Below are 17945 nucleotides of genomic sequence, written 5' to 3'. Positions count from 1 at the left end.
AACTTACACTTATTTTCAATTTGTTAGTACTAAATCTGTTCCTACTCTAGATATTCTTCAAAAAAAAATCTAAACAAAAGAAAATCGAACGAAAACGGTACTTCGAAACTGAATTAATTATTCCTTATCTTTTCGCGTTGTATCCAAACTGGTGGAACATTCTAGATGTGTCCGGATTCGTTACAAATTGAGGTGAAACTTTCCGGAACTTTCTAGAACTTTCTGCAATTGGAGAAATGCAGCCGATGTTAAGGGTATGGTAAGTAACTAAGTACTCCTAGGAACTTTAACTTTACGGTGTGCAATTTTAATAGGCTACTTGACAACTAAATCAAATGAGGCACTTGTTACGAAACGTTACGAAAATTTTCTAAGGAATTTGTGTGACGTCATCAAAAAAGCGGTGAAATGTCGTACTTGTTCATAATTAAAATTCGAAAATAAGTCAAAATGCATATTACAATTAATTTTCTTTCATCTTAGACTGGCTTCTATTTTTAATTTAACTTTATATTTGACGTTCCCCAAACTCACGATAGATGGCGTTGTTCACTTTTAACGTGATAATTACCTGTTTTCTCATTGCTGGGGTACATATATGGGTGTTAGTGACAGCGTAACGAATATTAAAGGGGACGATTCAGACCATGATTCTGAGTTGATATCCAGTGGAATTTCGGAAAATTCATGAAAATTCCACTTGACATTTACTTAATTATTTTCAGGGCCAAATACGGCGGCTTAGGGGACATCTCGTCCCAGTCTTAAACTGGGCCCAGGGACGAGTTTGCCCTTTTCTAATTTGATCAATCACGTAGGGCCCAAAAAACCCCTAGAAAATAATCAATGGTGTAACGTCCCAACAACTGAATCATAGTGGGCCCAGTTACCCACTATCAAATTAGAAAAGGGCAAACTCGTCCCTGGGCCCAGTTTAAGACTGGGACGAGATGTCCCCTAAGCCAATACGGCAGACTCGACACAAGCCCTCCTACAACTATACGTTTAATTCTGCTGGCCAGTTATTCTGTGCGCCATGTGGCCGAACCTTCAAATCGAAGTTCGGTTTTTCTAGCCACATTAGAGCCTATCATAACATCGACCTGGGATAGACATTTAGGAATCGCCGTCGCCGGACACGGCTTGGATGATGATGATGAATTATTTTCAGTTCCATACTTTTGCGACGGGAAATTCCACTTGATAACTCAGCATCATGGTCGGAATCATCCCTCAAAGTTTTCGTTACGTTGTTACAAACACCCTGTATATCAAACTGAAAGGCACCATCTGGATGCAATAGCTCTACTTTCTTTCATTAACCTAAGTAAGGAAACAGGAGAAGTTTGAAGGCTCGCCTTATTAAAAAGTATACTGAAACGAATCAGTTTTTATTGTTTTGATTTAAAAAAAATACACTCAGGTACTTATATGTATAATGAAATCCGTGATAACCATACATTGTTTTAAGTTTATTTATTTATTTATTTAATTAGTACTGCCACATGGTTTACATTTATGCATTATACTAATTAACTCTATTAAGTTTACGCGGTTATTATCATAATTAAAGCACATAGTAACGGGTTCTTACCGCGTTTAAATGGACGAAAAAGAAAACGCGGTAAGAACCCGTTACTGTGTGCTTTAATCGTGATAACCATCAGAGAACGCATGACTTAGTATAATATTGTCAGTGATTCGAATCATATTTGGATCAAAAATTGATAACACATGGTTTCCAACACGGCATCCGTGGTCCAGTGGTTGAGCGTTGGGCTTACGATCCGGAGGTCCCGGGTTCAAATCCCAGTGGGGAAATAACACGAAAATCGCCGTGTGATCCCTATTTTGGTTAGGACATTACACTCTGATCACCTGATTGGTTACTACTTACTGATACAAGTAGTAGTCGTTACATCACATCACATCATCAGCCCATTAACGTCCCGACTGCTGGGGCTCGGGCCTTCCCTATGGATGGATAGGGAGATCGGGCCTTAAACCATCACGCGTGCCCAGTGCGGATTGATGGTTATTAACGACTGCTAATGCAGCCGGGACCAACGGCTTAACGTGTCTTCCGAAGCACGGAGGAGTTCGAGATGAAAACTTTTTTTTGTGGTCACCCATCCTATGACCGGCCTTTGCGAAAGTTTAACTTCAACAATCGCAGACCGAGCGCGTTTAACGCTGCGCCGCCGAGCTCCTCACACACACTTTCTATAGCTTTGAGGAATTATTAACTTTAAAACTGACCAAGTAGTACTTAAGTTTTTAAGTACTATTATTGTTTTAATGTAACATTTATTATATTTTCCATGAACACTTCCAAAGAGAAAATTTGACTTGAGCCCGTAGCTCTTGTCAATGTTTTCAATTTCCCGTCCGAGTCAGAATGTTTCGATTTAATTTTCTCTTTGAGAGTTACAAGTTACAAGTTTGTGAGTAAAAAAAAAAACAAAAATTATCCTGAAACATAATAAAAAAATTTCTTCTTCTTATCGTGTGGGTTTCGAGGTGGATTACCAACCTCATCAATCCTGGTGTCAGGGTTATTATTGACCCGCCAAAGGCCCCTGACATGGCTCATGTAACGACTATACACTTACATCACTAAGTAGTAACCGGGACCAACAGCTTAACGTGCCTTCGTGATATGATCATCTTACTTTTGGACAATCAGGTGATCAGCGTGTAATATCCTAACCAAACTAGGGATCATAGTGTTTTTTGTGGTATGTCCCCACCGCAATTCGAACTAGGGACCTCCGGATCGTGAGCACAACGCTTAACCACTGGACCACGGCGGCCGTTATACGTAAAAAAACCTTTGAAACAAGTTCACAGGCCAGAAAACTGAAGAAACAAACGATTACTCACCGTCATACGCGCCATATTGTATTATCCTGATAATTGTGGGAGACATGAAGAATGACTGACATTTATATCCTGCCGTATAGTCGCGGTTGCGTCTATTATTATTACTGTTGTTATATTGCTTTAATTATAAGATATACATAAACTCACGAATATAACCCAAATGGGGTAGTCAGAGGTACATCCATTGCAAGATGAGCTGAGTACCCACACCTCACCAAGCTCTGGCAGACCAACGCGGTACGTGGTGAGCCGTATCGCCGTTTATAATGGTCGAGCCAACAATGTTAACTCATTGATACAAGTCTGGCCCCAGCGTTCGAACCTGCGCTCCCCGTTTGAAAACCAAGCCAGTAAACCACAGGACCACACTGACTCACGAACACGTAATTATCTTCAAGAAATAACTTTTAAGGCTTTTTGCGCGTGTCGACATTTGCGATTGAGATAAAATAATATAATTAATGAGTCATTTATCCGTTTCCTTTGAACACTGTTGACAATGAAACGTAAAATTGTTTAAGAATTACTTAAATTATCAATAATTTGCAAACCTATTGGTGCTAGCTGGTATCACAGTAAAAGATGTTACAATGGGATAGTTTCCTAGGTCAAAGATAAATTATGAAATTCTGATTACTTACTAAATAAAGGCAGATTTAAAAGTGTCAAAAAACGTTTTCTTTTTCTATTTACTTATTTATGAATATTAATAAAGAAAAACGTAACAATAAGTGGGACATTTTGTCACGTTTTTCTATGACGTCACAGGTTGCTTTTTCATTCAAATTCCATAGTAATTTGTGTTTTGACGTTTTGTAAAAAGTAACTCATTTGACTAGTTGGAAAGTAGCTTAATGTTCTAACGGAATTATAGCCGGACAAACGGGGAAAAAACTGAATAAATTATAAGACAATAGGCCTGAGGGTGCCTGGTTGGGCGCGCAACTCGGCTCGGGTCGTCATCTGAGAGGACTCTGAGAGGACTACATTTAAAATAATTAATCGACCCTTCATCAGTTGAACTCGTAACACAGGTCTCGACCGGACATAATGTAAAATCTGTTGTGCCTGTTTCTCGACAAATGAGAGGTTAAGAAATTAGACTCAATATTTCATCACAGAGGAGCTCGGTGGCGCAACGGTAAACGCGTTCGGTCTGCGATTGTTGAAGTTAAGCAACTTTCACAAAGGCCGGTCACAGGATGGGTGATCACAAAAAAAAGTTTTCATCTCGAGTTCCTCCGTGCTTCGGAAGGCTGCATTAGCAGTCGTTAATAATCATCAATCTGCACTGGGCCGGCGTGATGGTTTAAGGTCCGATCGCCCTATCCATCCATAGGGAAGGCCCGTGCCCCAGCAGTGGGGACGTTAATGGGCTGATGATGATGATGATGATTTCATCACCTGTTTCTACATAAAATCTCAATAGGGGTTGGCAGAACGACAAGTCGGTTCGAATTATTAAGTTGTATCTGATCCCATCGGGAATCGAACCCGGGACATCCGGTTTAACAATCTTTTGGGTATAGAATAAAAGCTATTATGAGTCAAGCAACCATCACAGGTCAAAGAACTTTTGAATTCCAACAAAATCGTTGAAACTTGCTATGAACTCAATCAAATAGAAAATTGCTATGAACTCAATTTTCCAGAAACAAACTCATTCCCAAAGGGTTTGAACTTTGAAAATATAAAACTAAGCCAATAATAAAACAATTGAAAGAAGAAAATACGATTACCGCCGCCACGGTCGACTGAGTTCGATTACTTTGATCTTTCTAAACATGCCAATACTCATTGGTAAAAAAATTAACGGTTAATTGGTATTTTTTATTAAAATAGATCGTACTACTATAACTATAAAGTACTGGCTATTTTACTAGGTTGTATTTTAATAAAAAATGCGACTATTTATTCTATATTTACTTTTTTTAACTTGTGGCATTACAACATTTCACTTCTTCTTACCTTCTTAACTGGTCACCCCATTAGGGATTACGGGCGTGGGTTCTATGTATGTGTGTTTACTTTCCATAAACATTGACTTTGACTCGCCTAGCTTGATACACGTCTATGGTAATGGTCGGTCCTACACAACTGCCAGATATTCTTCTCACCATATTGCTAACTGCTGCCGTTACTGCTACACACTCCATATCATCTAATGCTAACGCCATCTGAAACTATGACGTAAATAGTTAGTACTACACATAATTAAAACACATAATAACGGGTTCTTACCGCGTTTAAATGGGGATATGAGACTCCCGATATTTCGACACTGTTGCAAGTGCCATGATCACGGGATGACTGATGAGATTGGAGTGGAGTAGGTAGATCCATAATTTTCTACGGGCAGACATATCTGTCTACCCTCTTTCTTTGCCGCTTGTTTATGTTTTTGATATCGGAATGTTCGGAACCATCTGAACTCGCACCAAACTCACTACGACAAACCGCACTCACTGTGTCCTCACGTTTTTTCACCACATTAGGCCGTTTCAAGCTTTTTACAACACCTACTACTGGATTCCACATGGTCGATAATTTGAACCCGTCTTCCCTGTTGAAATTTTTATGTTTTCTGATTCGAAATATCGGGAGTCTCATATCCCCATTTAAACGCGGTAAGAACCCGTTATTATGTGTTTTAATTATGATAATAACCGCGTAAACTTAGTACTACACATAATCACACCTCGGACACTTCACACTGAACACATCGTTTTAGGCAGACACTACACATTGACGTCGTCGTACACGCGTATCTGTGTGACGTCTGATGATACGATTGAAGACTAAATTCAAATTCAAATTCAAAAATATCTTTATTCAGTAGGTAACATAGTTACACTTTGAATCGTCAATTTTACATAACGAACTTCTCATCCGCCTAAAACTACTGCAGCTTCTCACAACCTGTATAGCCGGGGAAAAGAAGCTGCAAGAAAAACCTCGGCACAGGGCCCTAGACGTTCTTTAAAAAAATAAAAATAAACATAAAATATTGGTATACAATTGAGTAATTTAGCTGCCTAATACCAGTTCTCAGACAGTTAATCCCATGCATTCATATCTTCTAAATAATCAAGTAGTAAAGTAAGTAAAGTTTTTGTTTAACTACTGTCTTAAAACAGTTGAAAGGCAAATTCTGAATGTCAATGGGAATCTTATTGTAAAAACGTATACATTGCCCCTTAAAAGATTTAGTAATCTTATGTAATCGACTGACTTGTAAAGCAAGTTTATTTTTATTCCTGGTATTCACGATGTGCCGATCGCTATTTTAAATTCGCTAAAATAAAACCGAGGGGGGGGAGGTAAACTTAGCAAGGGGAGCAGAGAGGTGGCATTCCTTATTCTATAACATAACATTGTGCTTAAGTACAAAACACCAGTTTTTCGCTCACGACTATGTCACATTGACTTCGTCATGATCGCGCGCGGTATGTATTCCATAGAAGCTACCGTAATCCTGTGGTTCGACGACTTGCTTCTCAAACAGGGAGCTCCAGTTCAAACCCCAGTACCCGTCTTGCACCAATGACCTATTAAATTATCTCAAGTGCATTTTTTATAGACGGCGATTTTATATCACGAACAGAAAGATCGCTGAGTATGGGTACTTTGTTCATCTTACAATAGTTATACAGCCATGAGCTATATAGGGGCTGATTTTCGGGTAAAAAATTATCCTTTATACTTCCTTAGGTCTCAAAATATCTCCATAACAAAAATCTAAATCGATCCAGCGGTTTAAGCGTGAAAATGTAGCAGACAGAGTGACTTCTTTATAGTACTAATACTATAAAGAAGTCTATAAATCTATAGGTTCATCATATCCATCTTAGGACTTCGTATCAACAGTGGCTGCAAGTTGTCTTTGATTACTTGTGGCTCTGCCCACCCCATTTGGGATTACGGGCGTGAGTTTATGTATGTATGTATAAATCTATACTAATATAGATTTGTTCTTCTCACCCCAAGGTTGACACCTTGACCTTCAGTGATGTTAGTATCAACATCCAGTGCATCGGAGTATATCATTTTTGTTTCATCAATGACGTCACAATTTCCACACGTCCACATTCCATTTTCGTAGGAAAAGTTATAGCCTGAAACAAAAAATATCTATGACAGTAATCCATCATTTTTATTTTTTTTTATAATGGCCAAGTATGTTGGTTCAAATAGTTGAACTGAAAAGCAACGCAATGAGTCAGTTTCAAATCAGTTGCGACTACAATACTGGCCTACTAGGTGCTTCTTCACGCTTAAAGGACCCCATGTTTTAAGAAGGAGGGAACACTTGAGCCGGCAACCCGTTCCACTTTTTAGGCTGGAGCTGTACGGAGATGAGCGGAGATGTGCAGAAATCGACCAATCACCGTGAGGGAGAGAGTGACAGAGCGTTTTCGTTTTTCGCTCTCTCGAACGCTGTGATTGGTTAAATCCGCACATCTCCGCTCTTCTCCGCCCGTCTTCGCGTCAGTGGAAACGAATTTTTTGTGCGCGATTGAATATTTTCCACGGTAAAGCGGTGGCATAGTTGGCAGGCTCGTGTGGTCCTGATCATAATCTTATTTAAAAACCCTAGTATTAGAGTCAGTGATGTGCCGTTCTTGCTGCTGCATACGTTTTTACTGCTGGGAATGTTTCCGAAGTGGGAGCATTCCCAGTAAAAACGCGCAAAGCTTTTGTAAAACGAGTTTTATTGCCTAAACTTTAGAAGGATAAGACCAGAGTACAAAGAAGAACAATTGGGCCGTGTACTAGGTTCAAGATGAATCATGAAATTTTGATTAAGTACTAAATAAAAACAGATCTAAAACTAACAAAAAACATTTGCTTTTTTCTATTTAACTTATTTTTGAATTTTAATCAAGAAAAACGTAATAATAAATCCGACATCAAACTGTGCTATTTCACACAAGTTCCATAGTAATTTTATGTTTTGACGTTTAGTAAAAATAAACTGATTTGACTAGTTGGAAACTAGCCTATTTGAAAAGGAAAAGCAGCCAGTGTCCTTAGTATTAAATAGTTTCTACAGCGAAAACATTCCCGCTCTGGGAACGGCAGAAAGCGGCTGAAAATTTTTCCAAGATGAACAATGTTCTTTTTTTTGATGATGTTGTAAGAGACCATTTATGTGATCATAATAACCGATTAGTTGAGATGTTAGTGTAAAATTGCAATCAAGTACGCAACTCATTTAAAAAGGATTTTGATCATGTGTTGAAATTGCGCACTTGCATGCGGAAATGCCAACAAAATGTCAAATAGTAATTTTCTGTTTTATAATAACAAACATTTCCCCGTCTAATATCTTTACAAACACAAGCAGTCTTATCAATAAGAAATCTTATCTACGTCAACTTCATTTGAATACCGAATTTCTTGTCTTCTTAGAATCGAATAACTTTATAGTCCGGAACAGACTAAATCTCAGAAGAGACAGAAACATTTAGAACAACACAGTTTCACTTTCCATTCTACACCCACGTCCTTTCGGTCGATTAATAAAAGATAACTTACTTTCATTATCCTCATTCGATTCTGTATCTTCAACACTATCAGAGTTGAAAATCAATCTATCAATATATTCATCGCGAATTATAACCCCACCAAGGATTCCTTGTATTGCAACCAGAAATATTAAAATTTTGGTCATTATTTACAATTTTGACAATCACTTGTTTTCATTTGTAGCACAATTGAATATAATATAATTTGTTAAAGATTTCAATGTAGTGACTTGTGCTAGACTTGTGTATATTTAGAAGTGAATTAAATAATTTTAGTAATATTATTATGAGATGATAGGTATTATCAGTTTCATTGAACTCTAGTGATAACATTCATTCCGTGGTCGGTGATTAAAGGTTAACCCTTGATCTGTCGAGACACCAGAGACAATAGACTTTACGTTCCGTTTCAACCACAGAACAGAGAATGTCTCTTTTAGTCCCAACATAATAATAAAACGAAGTAGTAAGATGAAATTCGAATTACAAACGAAACCCTTTAAGATAGACTGTGACATGACGCACCAGCGTTGGTCTAACAGAAAGCTCGGTGAAGCGTGAAACTCACTTCATCTTGCGATTTATGTACCTTTTCTGTTATGTGTTGTCTCATATTTTGTGTTCTCTACCTACCATCTGTTCCTGTAGTGATTAATTACATAAAATTTGACAATTCTGACAGCATTTAAAATGCGAAAGATATCTGAAGGATTAAAAAGGCACATCGAAGCAATTCATCAAAATAGCAATACTTTCAAATTCAAAGATATCTTTATTATCATTCGATTAAAACTACTGCAGCGTCTCACAACCTGTAAAGCCGGGGAAAAGAAGCTGCAAGAAAAACCTCGGCACAGGGCCCTAGACTTTCTTTAAACTTTTGACATTTGCTCATGTAAAATTATTCTCATATAAAAGTAGATGCATAATGCCAAAAAAAAATATTTTGAACCCCCCTGATCTGCTTTCAATATCACTTTGCATTGCATTAACCTAAAAGATTTTATATCCAAAGTGAATACAAAGTGGAAAAAATAAAGAAAATAAAAGCTACTAAAGAATGCAGACCAAATTGTTGCGGGACGGAACGCGAGGAAGTAAAATATATCTCGCTTTTAGACTGTTTTCCTTTTTCCTTCGACGAGAAGTAAAGTTACACTTTATCCCGGCGGGAAATAAATATTAGCAAAATATGTTTGGGCTATACTTAATATACATCTTGCTGGAAACAGCAGAGAGTTATCGCTAACCCTGTGGACCCCTGTCAAACTAAAACAAAAAAGTACAGTATTTAAAAAAAAGTAAAACTCATGACCGATGTTATACCCTGGGGGTGATAAATAACGACAATACGGTCGACGAAGGATCTAAACAAAATAAACTTAAATACTGTTAGATAAAATAGAATATATATATTTACGTCAATTCGCAAGGTGTTATGGCTGAGGAGAAGAAATGACAAGAAACTGCAACAGCAACACATCTTTTAAAACAATGAGGTACATTACAAGTTATTTAATAACCAGAGGACCTACGTGTGTGAATTTATGTATGTATACGTATTAATTAATGTTTTATAAAAGTCGAGGTAGCCTAGTTGATAGAACGCTTGCCTCTTATTTTGAAATTATACGATTTATAATAGGAACGCTTTCACGTAAAAACTACCAAAAAAGAATATTATCCTTCACTGTTTTGCATTTATGGTACTAGCCATTAATTCAAGAGAAAAAATGCAAATTTTTGAATTAAACTGGATTGTCCAAAAAAGACCCTACCATTTTGTTTTTTGCATTTCCAACAACTTTTACGCAGACTTAAATAAGGTTTATTTTTAGAATTTGCATTGCGCAGTTAACTTGGTACAATAGATGAATTGTCGGAGTTCAGGTGTAGTACTAGAATTAGGGGTATCTTTGGGATATTTTTACGATTTTTTGGTTAATGAAGGTTTTTATAGATCGTCAAGTTTCAAAAAAGGTTTTTTTGCTAAGATTTCATTAAAGTTTATGTTCCTTTTAATAAGTATCAAAATTATATAGCTGCAATATAATCCAACGAAATAGATAATGGTATCTTAAGGGCGCCTGCCCACGTCAGATTTTTGTAGGACAGATAATCGGGTCGATTTTTCCTCCGATTTTGTGACCGACTCATTTCCGAACGTTCCATTTTTCACCGATAATCGGATCGGTCGGGATGCACCGATTTTATTTCTGATCGACTTTTTGTGGGACGTGGGCGTTGCACTATAATTGCGAGCAGTATTGCGGCACGTTGGATGGTGAGGATGGCATCCCGACGTGCTGGCAGAGTAGAGGAATTGGTGATGACGACAGATTACAGGCAAGCAGCAAGCAGGAACACAGGCTGTTAGTGACATCGTAACGAAAACTTTGAGGGATGATTCAGGCCATGATTCTGAGTTGATATCAAGTGGAATTTTCCGTCGCAAATATATGGAACGGAAAATAATTTAAAAAGCACTATTTTTTTTTTCAGCAGTGGGACGTATAATAGGCAGTTTATGTTTATGATGAAAATTTTTTATGACTTTTCCGACAGGAAATTCCACTTGATATCGACTCAGAATCATAGTCTGAATTATCCCCTTCGGTGTTCCTTACAGTGTCACTAACACCCATACCTACTTGTATGGCTACTGTATGTACTTGTACGGGGTGTAAGTGTCATCGTAACGAATACTGAGATGGAAGATTCAGCTGATTCTTCTGAGTTAATATCAAGTTTTCCATCGCAAAAGTATAGAATTGAAAATAATAAAAAAGAAACTAAAAAAGAATCATGAATTTTGCGGCGCACAAATCCACTTGATATGAACTCAGAATCATGGTCGAAATCATCCCCCTCAGTTCGTTACGATGTCACTAACACCCTGTATGCACCTCTGCCTACCCCTTTGGGGATACAGACGTGATATTATGTATGTTAGACAACTTGTATTATTAGTATCTATAGAAATATTTAATAAAAAAGTGATATTTGAACTGTTTACAAAAGCAAATCCTCCATTCAATCACATGGCACATATGTGATCCATAGTAATCAATTTCAACTTAAGCCGCCTATAAGTGACCGGTGATGTAGTGAACGGCTGAATAAGACGCTTAGCAGATACTCGGTGTATTATTCTAGTGCGAGAATAGTAGTGAAGTGCCTTGGCAATCCAGCTGGAAGAACACTATATTCTCACTGCGAGGTCGCAGGTTCAAACTACTTCAAACCCAGCACGGGTCTAAACCAATGATTTTCGAATTTGTTTTCGATATCCTCTTTTGATCACATTCGCCTCAAGTGTTTGATCAATATACCGTGCTCAGCAGTGAAGGAATCTACATTCCCGAGTAGGTAATGCGTTTCAGAGTTATGTGACCTAACATGTATTGGGCTGGTTTTCCCTTCGCGGGTTGGAAGGTCCGACTGACAAAAAATCGGATATGTCAAGTCTTCCGGTTAGGTAAGTGAACCCGGTGAAAATGGATTCGATGGGTAATGATGTACTTACCTTTAAATTTACCCCTACTTACCTTAGTAGGTAAGCGAAATTCGTCATGATGCTGTAATGCCTATGACATCCGAACAAATGTCTATTCGAGTACAAGGTTCATACCTTCAAGGTATACCTTCAAGATATCTGATCTCCGGCCAATCCCTCCGATAAATATTGAGATCGTCACACCATCTTTTCCGTCTGCCTCGACTTCTATGCCCGCCTTGATGTGTCCAGTAGGTAAATGACACGTGCCCATCGCTCCAGATTCTACATACATACTTACATAAACTCACGCCTATTTCCCACCGGGGTAAGCTGAGACTATAGAATTCCATTTGCTCCAGATTCTAATTTAGAAATTTCAATTTCTAATTACAAATGCTTTGTGAAATAATATGGAAGCAAAGATAGAGCACTATTTGAACTTTAAATAGGCAAAAACCGGCCGTTCTGATGCTTACGTAAAAGGACACTGCAGTAAATGACCTGGTAAAAAAAAAACACGGAAACACCCTTACAATTAGCGACTGAAGCCCCTAACATTGACCACAGGCTTAATTTTATGGTTCCCCTTTTATTCCAACATCTCTCTATCAAAGCCCAAAAAAAAAATCCAACGCGTGTCCATTTTTTTCTTTCCCTTTCTTAAATGGAGCGGCAAAAGGTTAATGATAATTACTGAACTTAATAGGTACTTAGTTTGGAAAAGTGGGATTGATATAATATTTGCAACGATTTACATTTGTTATTTCAATTGTATCTGCTGGATTCTTTGGGATACAGCCATGTCAGGGGCCTTGGCGTGACCATGAAACCAGCGCTGAGATTTGTCATCCATCTAGCAGCCTTCTTCTTCTTCTATCGTGTGGGTTGTGAGGTGGATTACAAACAATCAACAACCAATAATCAACCCTGGTGTCAGGGTTACTATTAAGCCGCCAAAGGCCCCACTCGCGGCTATTTTATGTCATGTTTAATTAAAAAAAAACGACATAATCTACCTCCCCCAACCCGCAGTGGAGCAGCGTGGTGGAGTATGCTCCATACCCTCTCCGGTTGATTGAGAGGAGGCCTGTGCCCAGCAGTGGGACGTATATAGGCTATTTATGTTATGTATGTATGTATGACATAATCTAAGCTCTGTACTGCAGTAGCGCAAAATTGTCATAGCTCAGCGCAAGATTTTGCGCTCACGAAAAAACAATTATTTTCAGTTACAACTCGGTGGAAAACCGCAGCCATGCAGTAATACACAACATAAACAGCCTACTTACGTACCACAGCGCGGTGTAAGCAACCACATATTAAAAATAAAATATAATGCAATTACACGCCTGTCTGTATCGCTTTTTCTTTCTCGATGAGCACTGGAATAACACGCATACTGCCACGCCACAGACATAATTTGCATTTACGTAAGCATTTATACACGTTTATTTTTTGTTTATCATGGTTATCATGCAGTCATTTTTCTTGTACCTATTCTTCTTTTTTTGTTGTAGTGTTGCCTGGCTGTAACTTTTAATACCTTTTGTTTTTCGTTTTTTTTTCTTCTGTAACTATACCTAATCCAAATTCAGTTACAGAACAAAAATATTTGAAAAATATGAAACAAAACAAAAATAAAATTAAAATAAAACTAAAACAAATAAACAGAACTCATAATAAAATAATAATAAACATTAATTCACGCCCGTAGTCCCTAAAAAGGTGGGCAGACCCACAAGTAATCGGAGACAACTTGCAGCCACACTTGATAAGTTTCATAATTTAATATAACGAAAGCTTACGACTATACCCCGATTGGGTTAGTCAGCGAATATAGAAAGGACAGTTAAATTGGGTAATTCAGTGAATGGGGCAATGCATGTAGTTCATCACCACCAGCCCATTAACGTCCCCACTGCTGGGGCACGGGCCTTCCCTACGGATGGATAGGGAGATCGGGCCTTAAACCACCACGCGGGCCCAGTGCGGATTGGTGGTTATTAACGACTGCTAATGCAGCGGGGACCAACGGCTTGACGTACCTTCCGAAGCACGGAGGAGCTCGAGATGGAAACTTTTTTTTTGTGGTCACCCATCCTATGACCGGCCCTAGCCGGCATGCAGTTATTAGTAGGCAATATATCGCGCAAGATGCGAGGATGACTGTTAACAATGCAGTATTTGTCCCTACGCTGAAGTACGATAGTAAATGTGGGGTATGGCAGAAAAAGCATGAAAGATCCTACTTTCTTCTTCTCCTTTCTTCTTTATGGCTTCGGATTTTTGGCGGGAACGGTACGGTTACTTTCCTCGTTGAATAATCTAAATAATTAATAGAGAAGTGGTGTTTTGTGGTTAGTGATCGGATCACGTTAGTCAGAAAACATTCACGATATTGTTACTATATCAGAATATTCAATAAACAAAGTGTACCTGTCTATTTTCGCTTCGTGCCAACAAGCCGCTTTATAACTCGAATGTTTCTGCGGACTTTTGAGGTAATTCGTTTGGGGTTCAAGTCTGTTCCCAGGGTGGGGGCTTAGGTTTCATCATTCACCGTCATCACCTTTCATAATTTCAGGAATCATCATTAAGAAAATAAATACATAAGATATGGCTGTATGGGCATAGTTCCCCTTGCCTTGCCCTTCGGGGAAAACCAAAACAAAACAACATCTCTATGGCTTCACTAGCATAGCTACCACTATAATAAATACGAAGTAAATTAGCATACCAACATTACCAACCTACATCCGGTGTCAACATGGCGCTATCTACATCCGTACCGGCCACTTCCTGTTCTAACTGCATGCACATGGCTAATCTCCAACTATGCAATGTACGTACAGTATACCTACTGGTGCTAATTCCTGTAGACACCATGTTATTTTATTTTAAGTTATACCTGTTATTTTCTTATGATGATGATGATCTCTCCGACCGATTTCGGCCATGGCGACCACTTCGACTCCTAGTCGGCACGACGCTGATGGGCCCGAAGATGGCTTATGTAGCCTATCTTTACAGTGAACTCTTTACGCAGATAAGGAATAGGACGGGTAATTGTAATTTTTAAAAACAAAAGTGGTTAAGGGAGTAAGCAGAAAGCCAAGCCCTAAATACAAAAAAGGAGTTAAAAATAAAGGTAAGTAGGTAGTAAATCTGTCTTTATTCTCATCAGCCGTACGACGCCTACTGCTGGGCATAGGCCTCCCCCAGAGATCTCCACGACAATCAAAATCTGTCTTATAATAATTTTATTGGTCTAGAATTGATCTAGCCTCGCCAAAGTTTAAATTTTAAAATAGTAATAATTTTAAGTTATCTTCAGATTACCTGTAACTCTCCGTACCCCATTTTTCTGGCGACGTAGTTAATGTCATTTGCGGCAAATCTACAATAAGTCACTCCAAAGAAGCACCCAATAGATGCCCTATTAGATGAGGTATATAGATGATAGGTTTGTGTACATTGAATTTATTCCACTGTATGTTCTATACACACTTTTAAGGGTGTAGGGACCCTAGGTTAGTTCCTATCCGTTACCTAAATGGCGTACGTATAGCGGATTCAGTGTAAAATGTAAATAAATTAGTCTTTTTCTCAGTTATCATTATTTCTGAGACTTCATTTTATTTGTGCCACAAGGGATAAAATATTAGTGTATTTTCTTTAAATTATTGATCAAATATTCCCTACATTCCCGTACAAAAGTATTTACTAAGTTTCTGTATTTTATGTTAGAAATAAACGTACATAATCATTTACAAAACTTTTTTTACATAGTTTCTAATGATAAGTAATAAAAATAACATTGAAATAGGAAGTTTTCAATAGCTTCAGACCCAGAGTAAACCTGAAGAAAATAGAAAGGGTTTATAATATTTTTATTGTTAGGTTTTCTAGAACTTTAAGTAGTGGAAAAAAGTTTTCGAGCTCATTTAGCTTAGTTTATCTAATCTAATCTAGCCTACAATATCCCACTGCTGGGCAAAGGCCTTCCCTTCCTCTTTCTATTTTTCGCGGTACTCCGGCCAATCCCTCCGGCAAGCCTCCAAGTCGTCAAAACGGGAATCGTTGATGTGGGGCGAAAAGCCGCCAGACTCAAATGGGATTGGGCCGGACATATTTTTGTCGCATGCACCCTGAGCGGTGGGCACGGATCGCTACGCTTTGGGTGCCTCATGACGGGTACAGGCGTCGTGGCAAACCTCGAAAGAGATGACGTGACGACTTGGATAAATCAATTATCTATGAAATTATCTATGACAAAAATATATATTTCGATCAGCGAATGGTGTGGGTACAATTACGCCATCTATTGTCGGCGAAATTTATATAGCTAGGGTCCCAAGACAAGCGCACTCTACTCGCGTAAGCCATACCCAAGAAACACATCAGAGTAAATGACATCATTATTTCTTATCTTCAAAGCGAAACATCCAACAAAATATTCACTGACAAAGACGTGGGTCCCACTCCTTAAGTTCAATAAAAAAAAACATTTTTTGCAGTTCGATTGAAGTGTTCGCAAATCGCACGAGGAAGATTTATTTTAGCGTATTTCCTTCTTGCGCCAATTACCCCAAATCGGGGCAATTCTGCTGAAAAGATAAAGTGAAGAGGCTTATATGTGTAACGCCCCTTAATTTGGGGCCATCGATTGTACTCCTTTAGAAGATAAGACAGCTCGGAAACAGATTGTGGCACGAACACGCTACTGATGGGAAATAAGAAGGTTAAGGTTGCGTTTCCATTGACGCGGAGCTGTGCGGAGATAAGCGGAGATGTGCAGGAATCGACCAATCACCGTGAGGGAGAGAGTGACAGAGCGTCTTCCTTTTTCGCTCTCTCGAACGCTGTGATTGGTCAAATCCGCACATCTCCGCTCATCTCCGCTCATCTCCGCTCATCTCCGCACAGCTCCGCGTCAACGGAAACGCAGCCTTAGCCTAGTTAAATAAGGTAACATGTCAATCCTATACATTTATGTCATTGTCACTGTCGCATTTCGATTCCCGCCTAGTAATGAGCATCTTCTTCTTCTTATCGTGTGGGTTGTGGGGTGGAATACCAACCTCATCAACCCTGGTGTCAGGGTTATTACTGAGCCGCCAAAGGCCCCTGACATGGCTCATGTAACGATTACGTTCTTACATCAGTAAGTAGTAACCGGGATCAACGGCTTAGCGTGCTTTCCGAAGCACGGATCATCTTACTTTTTACTGATTTGTTTTTTTTTTAATAAAAAATATAGGTCGAAAAAAGAACCTCCTCCTTTTTTGTAGTCGGTTAAAAATATCTTTATTTACACTTTGATTCGTCAATTTTACACAAGAAACGTTTCATCTGCCTAAAACTACTGCAGCTTCTCACGACCTGTATAGCCGGGGAAAATAAGCTGCAAGAAAAACTTCGGCCCAGGGCCTTAGATGTTCTTTAAAAATAAACACAAGAACAAATTATATTATTATTTATAAAAAATTGTGACCTGTTATTTCTATCACATAATGAATATTTATAATTTAATGTTAATAAAGTTTAATTGTATTAAATATTGAACACAAAAACAAAGTATTTTTAAACAATATAGAACCTCTTATATGACGCAGCGTCTTTCAAACATCAATAGTACCTTCAAGAACCATCCTCGAGATTCAATAGATGTTGTTTACAGAGAATGCTATAGGACCAAGCGAGGAAAACCTTTTGTGTCGTTGCTATAGAGGACCATAGTATAAAGACAACAGTAAACATACTTTTTACCGACTTCAAAAAAAGAGGAAGTTCTCAATTCGACCGTATATATTTTTTTTGTTTTTCAGGGATAACTTCGTCGTTTATGAACCGATTTTGATAATTCTTTTTATCTAATAGCGAACTACTCATATTACAGATTGTAAATGCTTTTTAATATTCTCGCCTTTTAATTGCTTCAATGTAGCCTTTTAAAAATGCAATTCATCTAAATAGCAATTTAAATTTTTTACGCGTAAAGAATTGAACAATGTCGATAAAATGTCAAGCAGCAA

At 38.3% G+C, this 17945-nt stretch overlaps 1 protein-coding gene across 2 annotated transcripts; it reads right to left on the bottom strand.

Moving 5' to 3' along the window:
* Positions 1–4791: 4791 nt before the first annotated feature.
* LOC126368507 (uncharacterized) lies at positions 4792–8692 on the bottom strand. 2 transcript variants are annotated; one of them, XM_050012532.1, is made up of 3 exons: positions 8422–8692; positions 6865–6998; positions 4792–5060 (listed from the first exon to the last, which is right to left on the bottom strand). In XM_050012532.1, exons 1-3 carry the CDS (start codon positions 8555–8557, stop codon positions 4908–4910), a joined length of 423 nt encoding a protein of 140 aa, XP_049868489.1. In that variant the 5' UTR covers positions 8558–8692; the 3' UTR covers positions 4792–4907. The 2 variants fall into 2 exon arrangements, with proteins under 2 accessions (XP_049868489.1, XP_049868488.1); XM_050012531.1 differs by having other exon boundaries at positions 4792–5066; positions 8422–8690.
* Between the last annotated feature and the right edge of the window lie 9253 nt (positions 8693–17945).

The sequence above is a fragment of the Pectinophora gossypiella genome, chromosome 7, assembly GCF_024362695.1.
Source record: "Pectinophora gossypiella chromosome 7, ilPecGoss1.1, whole genome shotgun sequence".
Classification (NCBI taxonomy): domain Eukaryota; kingdom Metazoa; phylum Arthropoda; class Insecta; order Lepidoptera; family Gelechiidae; genus Pectinophora; species Pectinophora gossypiella.
Note: the sequence above shows the minus strand (reverse complement) of the source record. Positions and strands in the feature narration are given on the sequence as shown.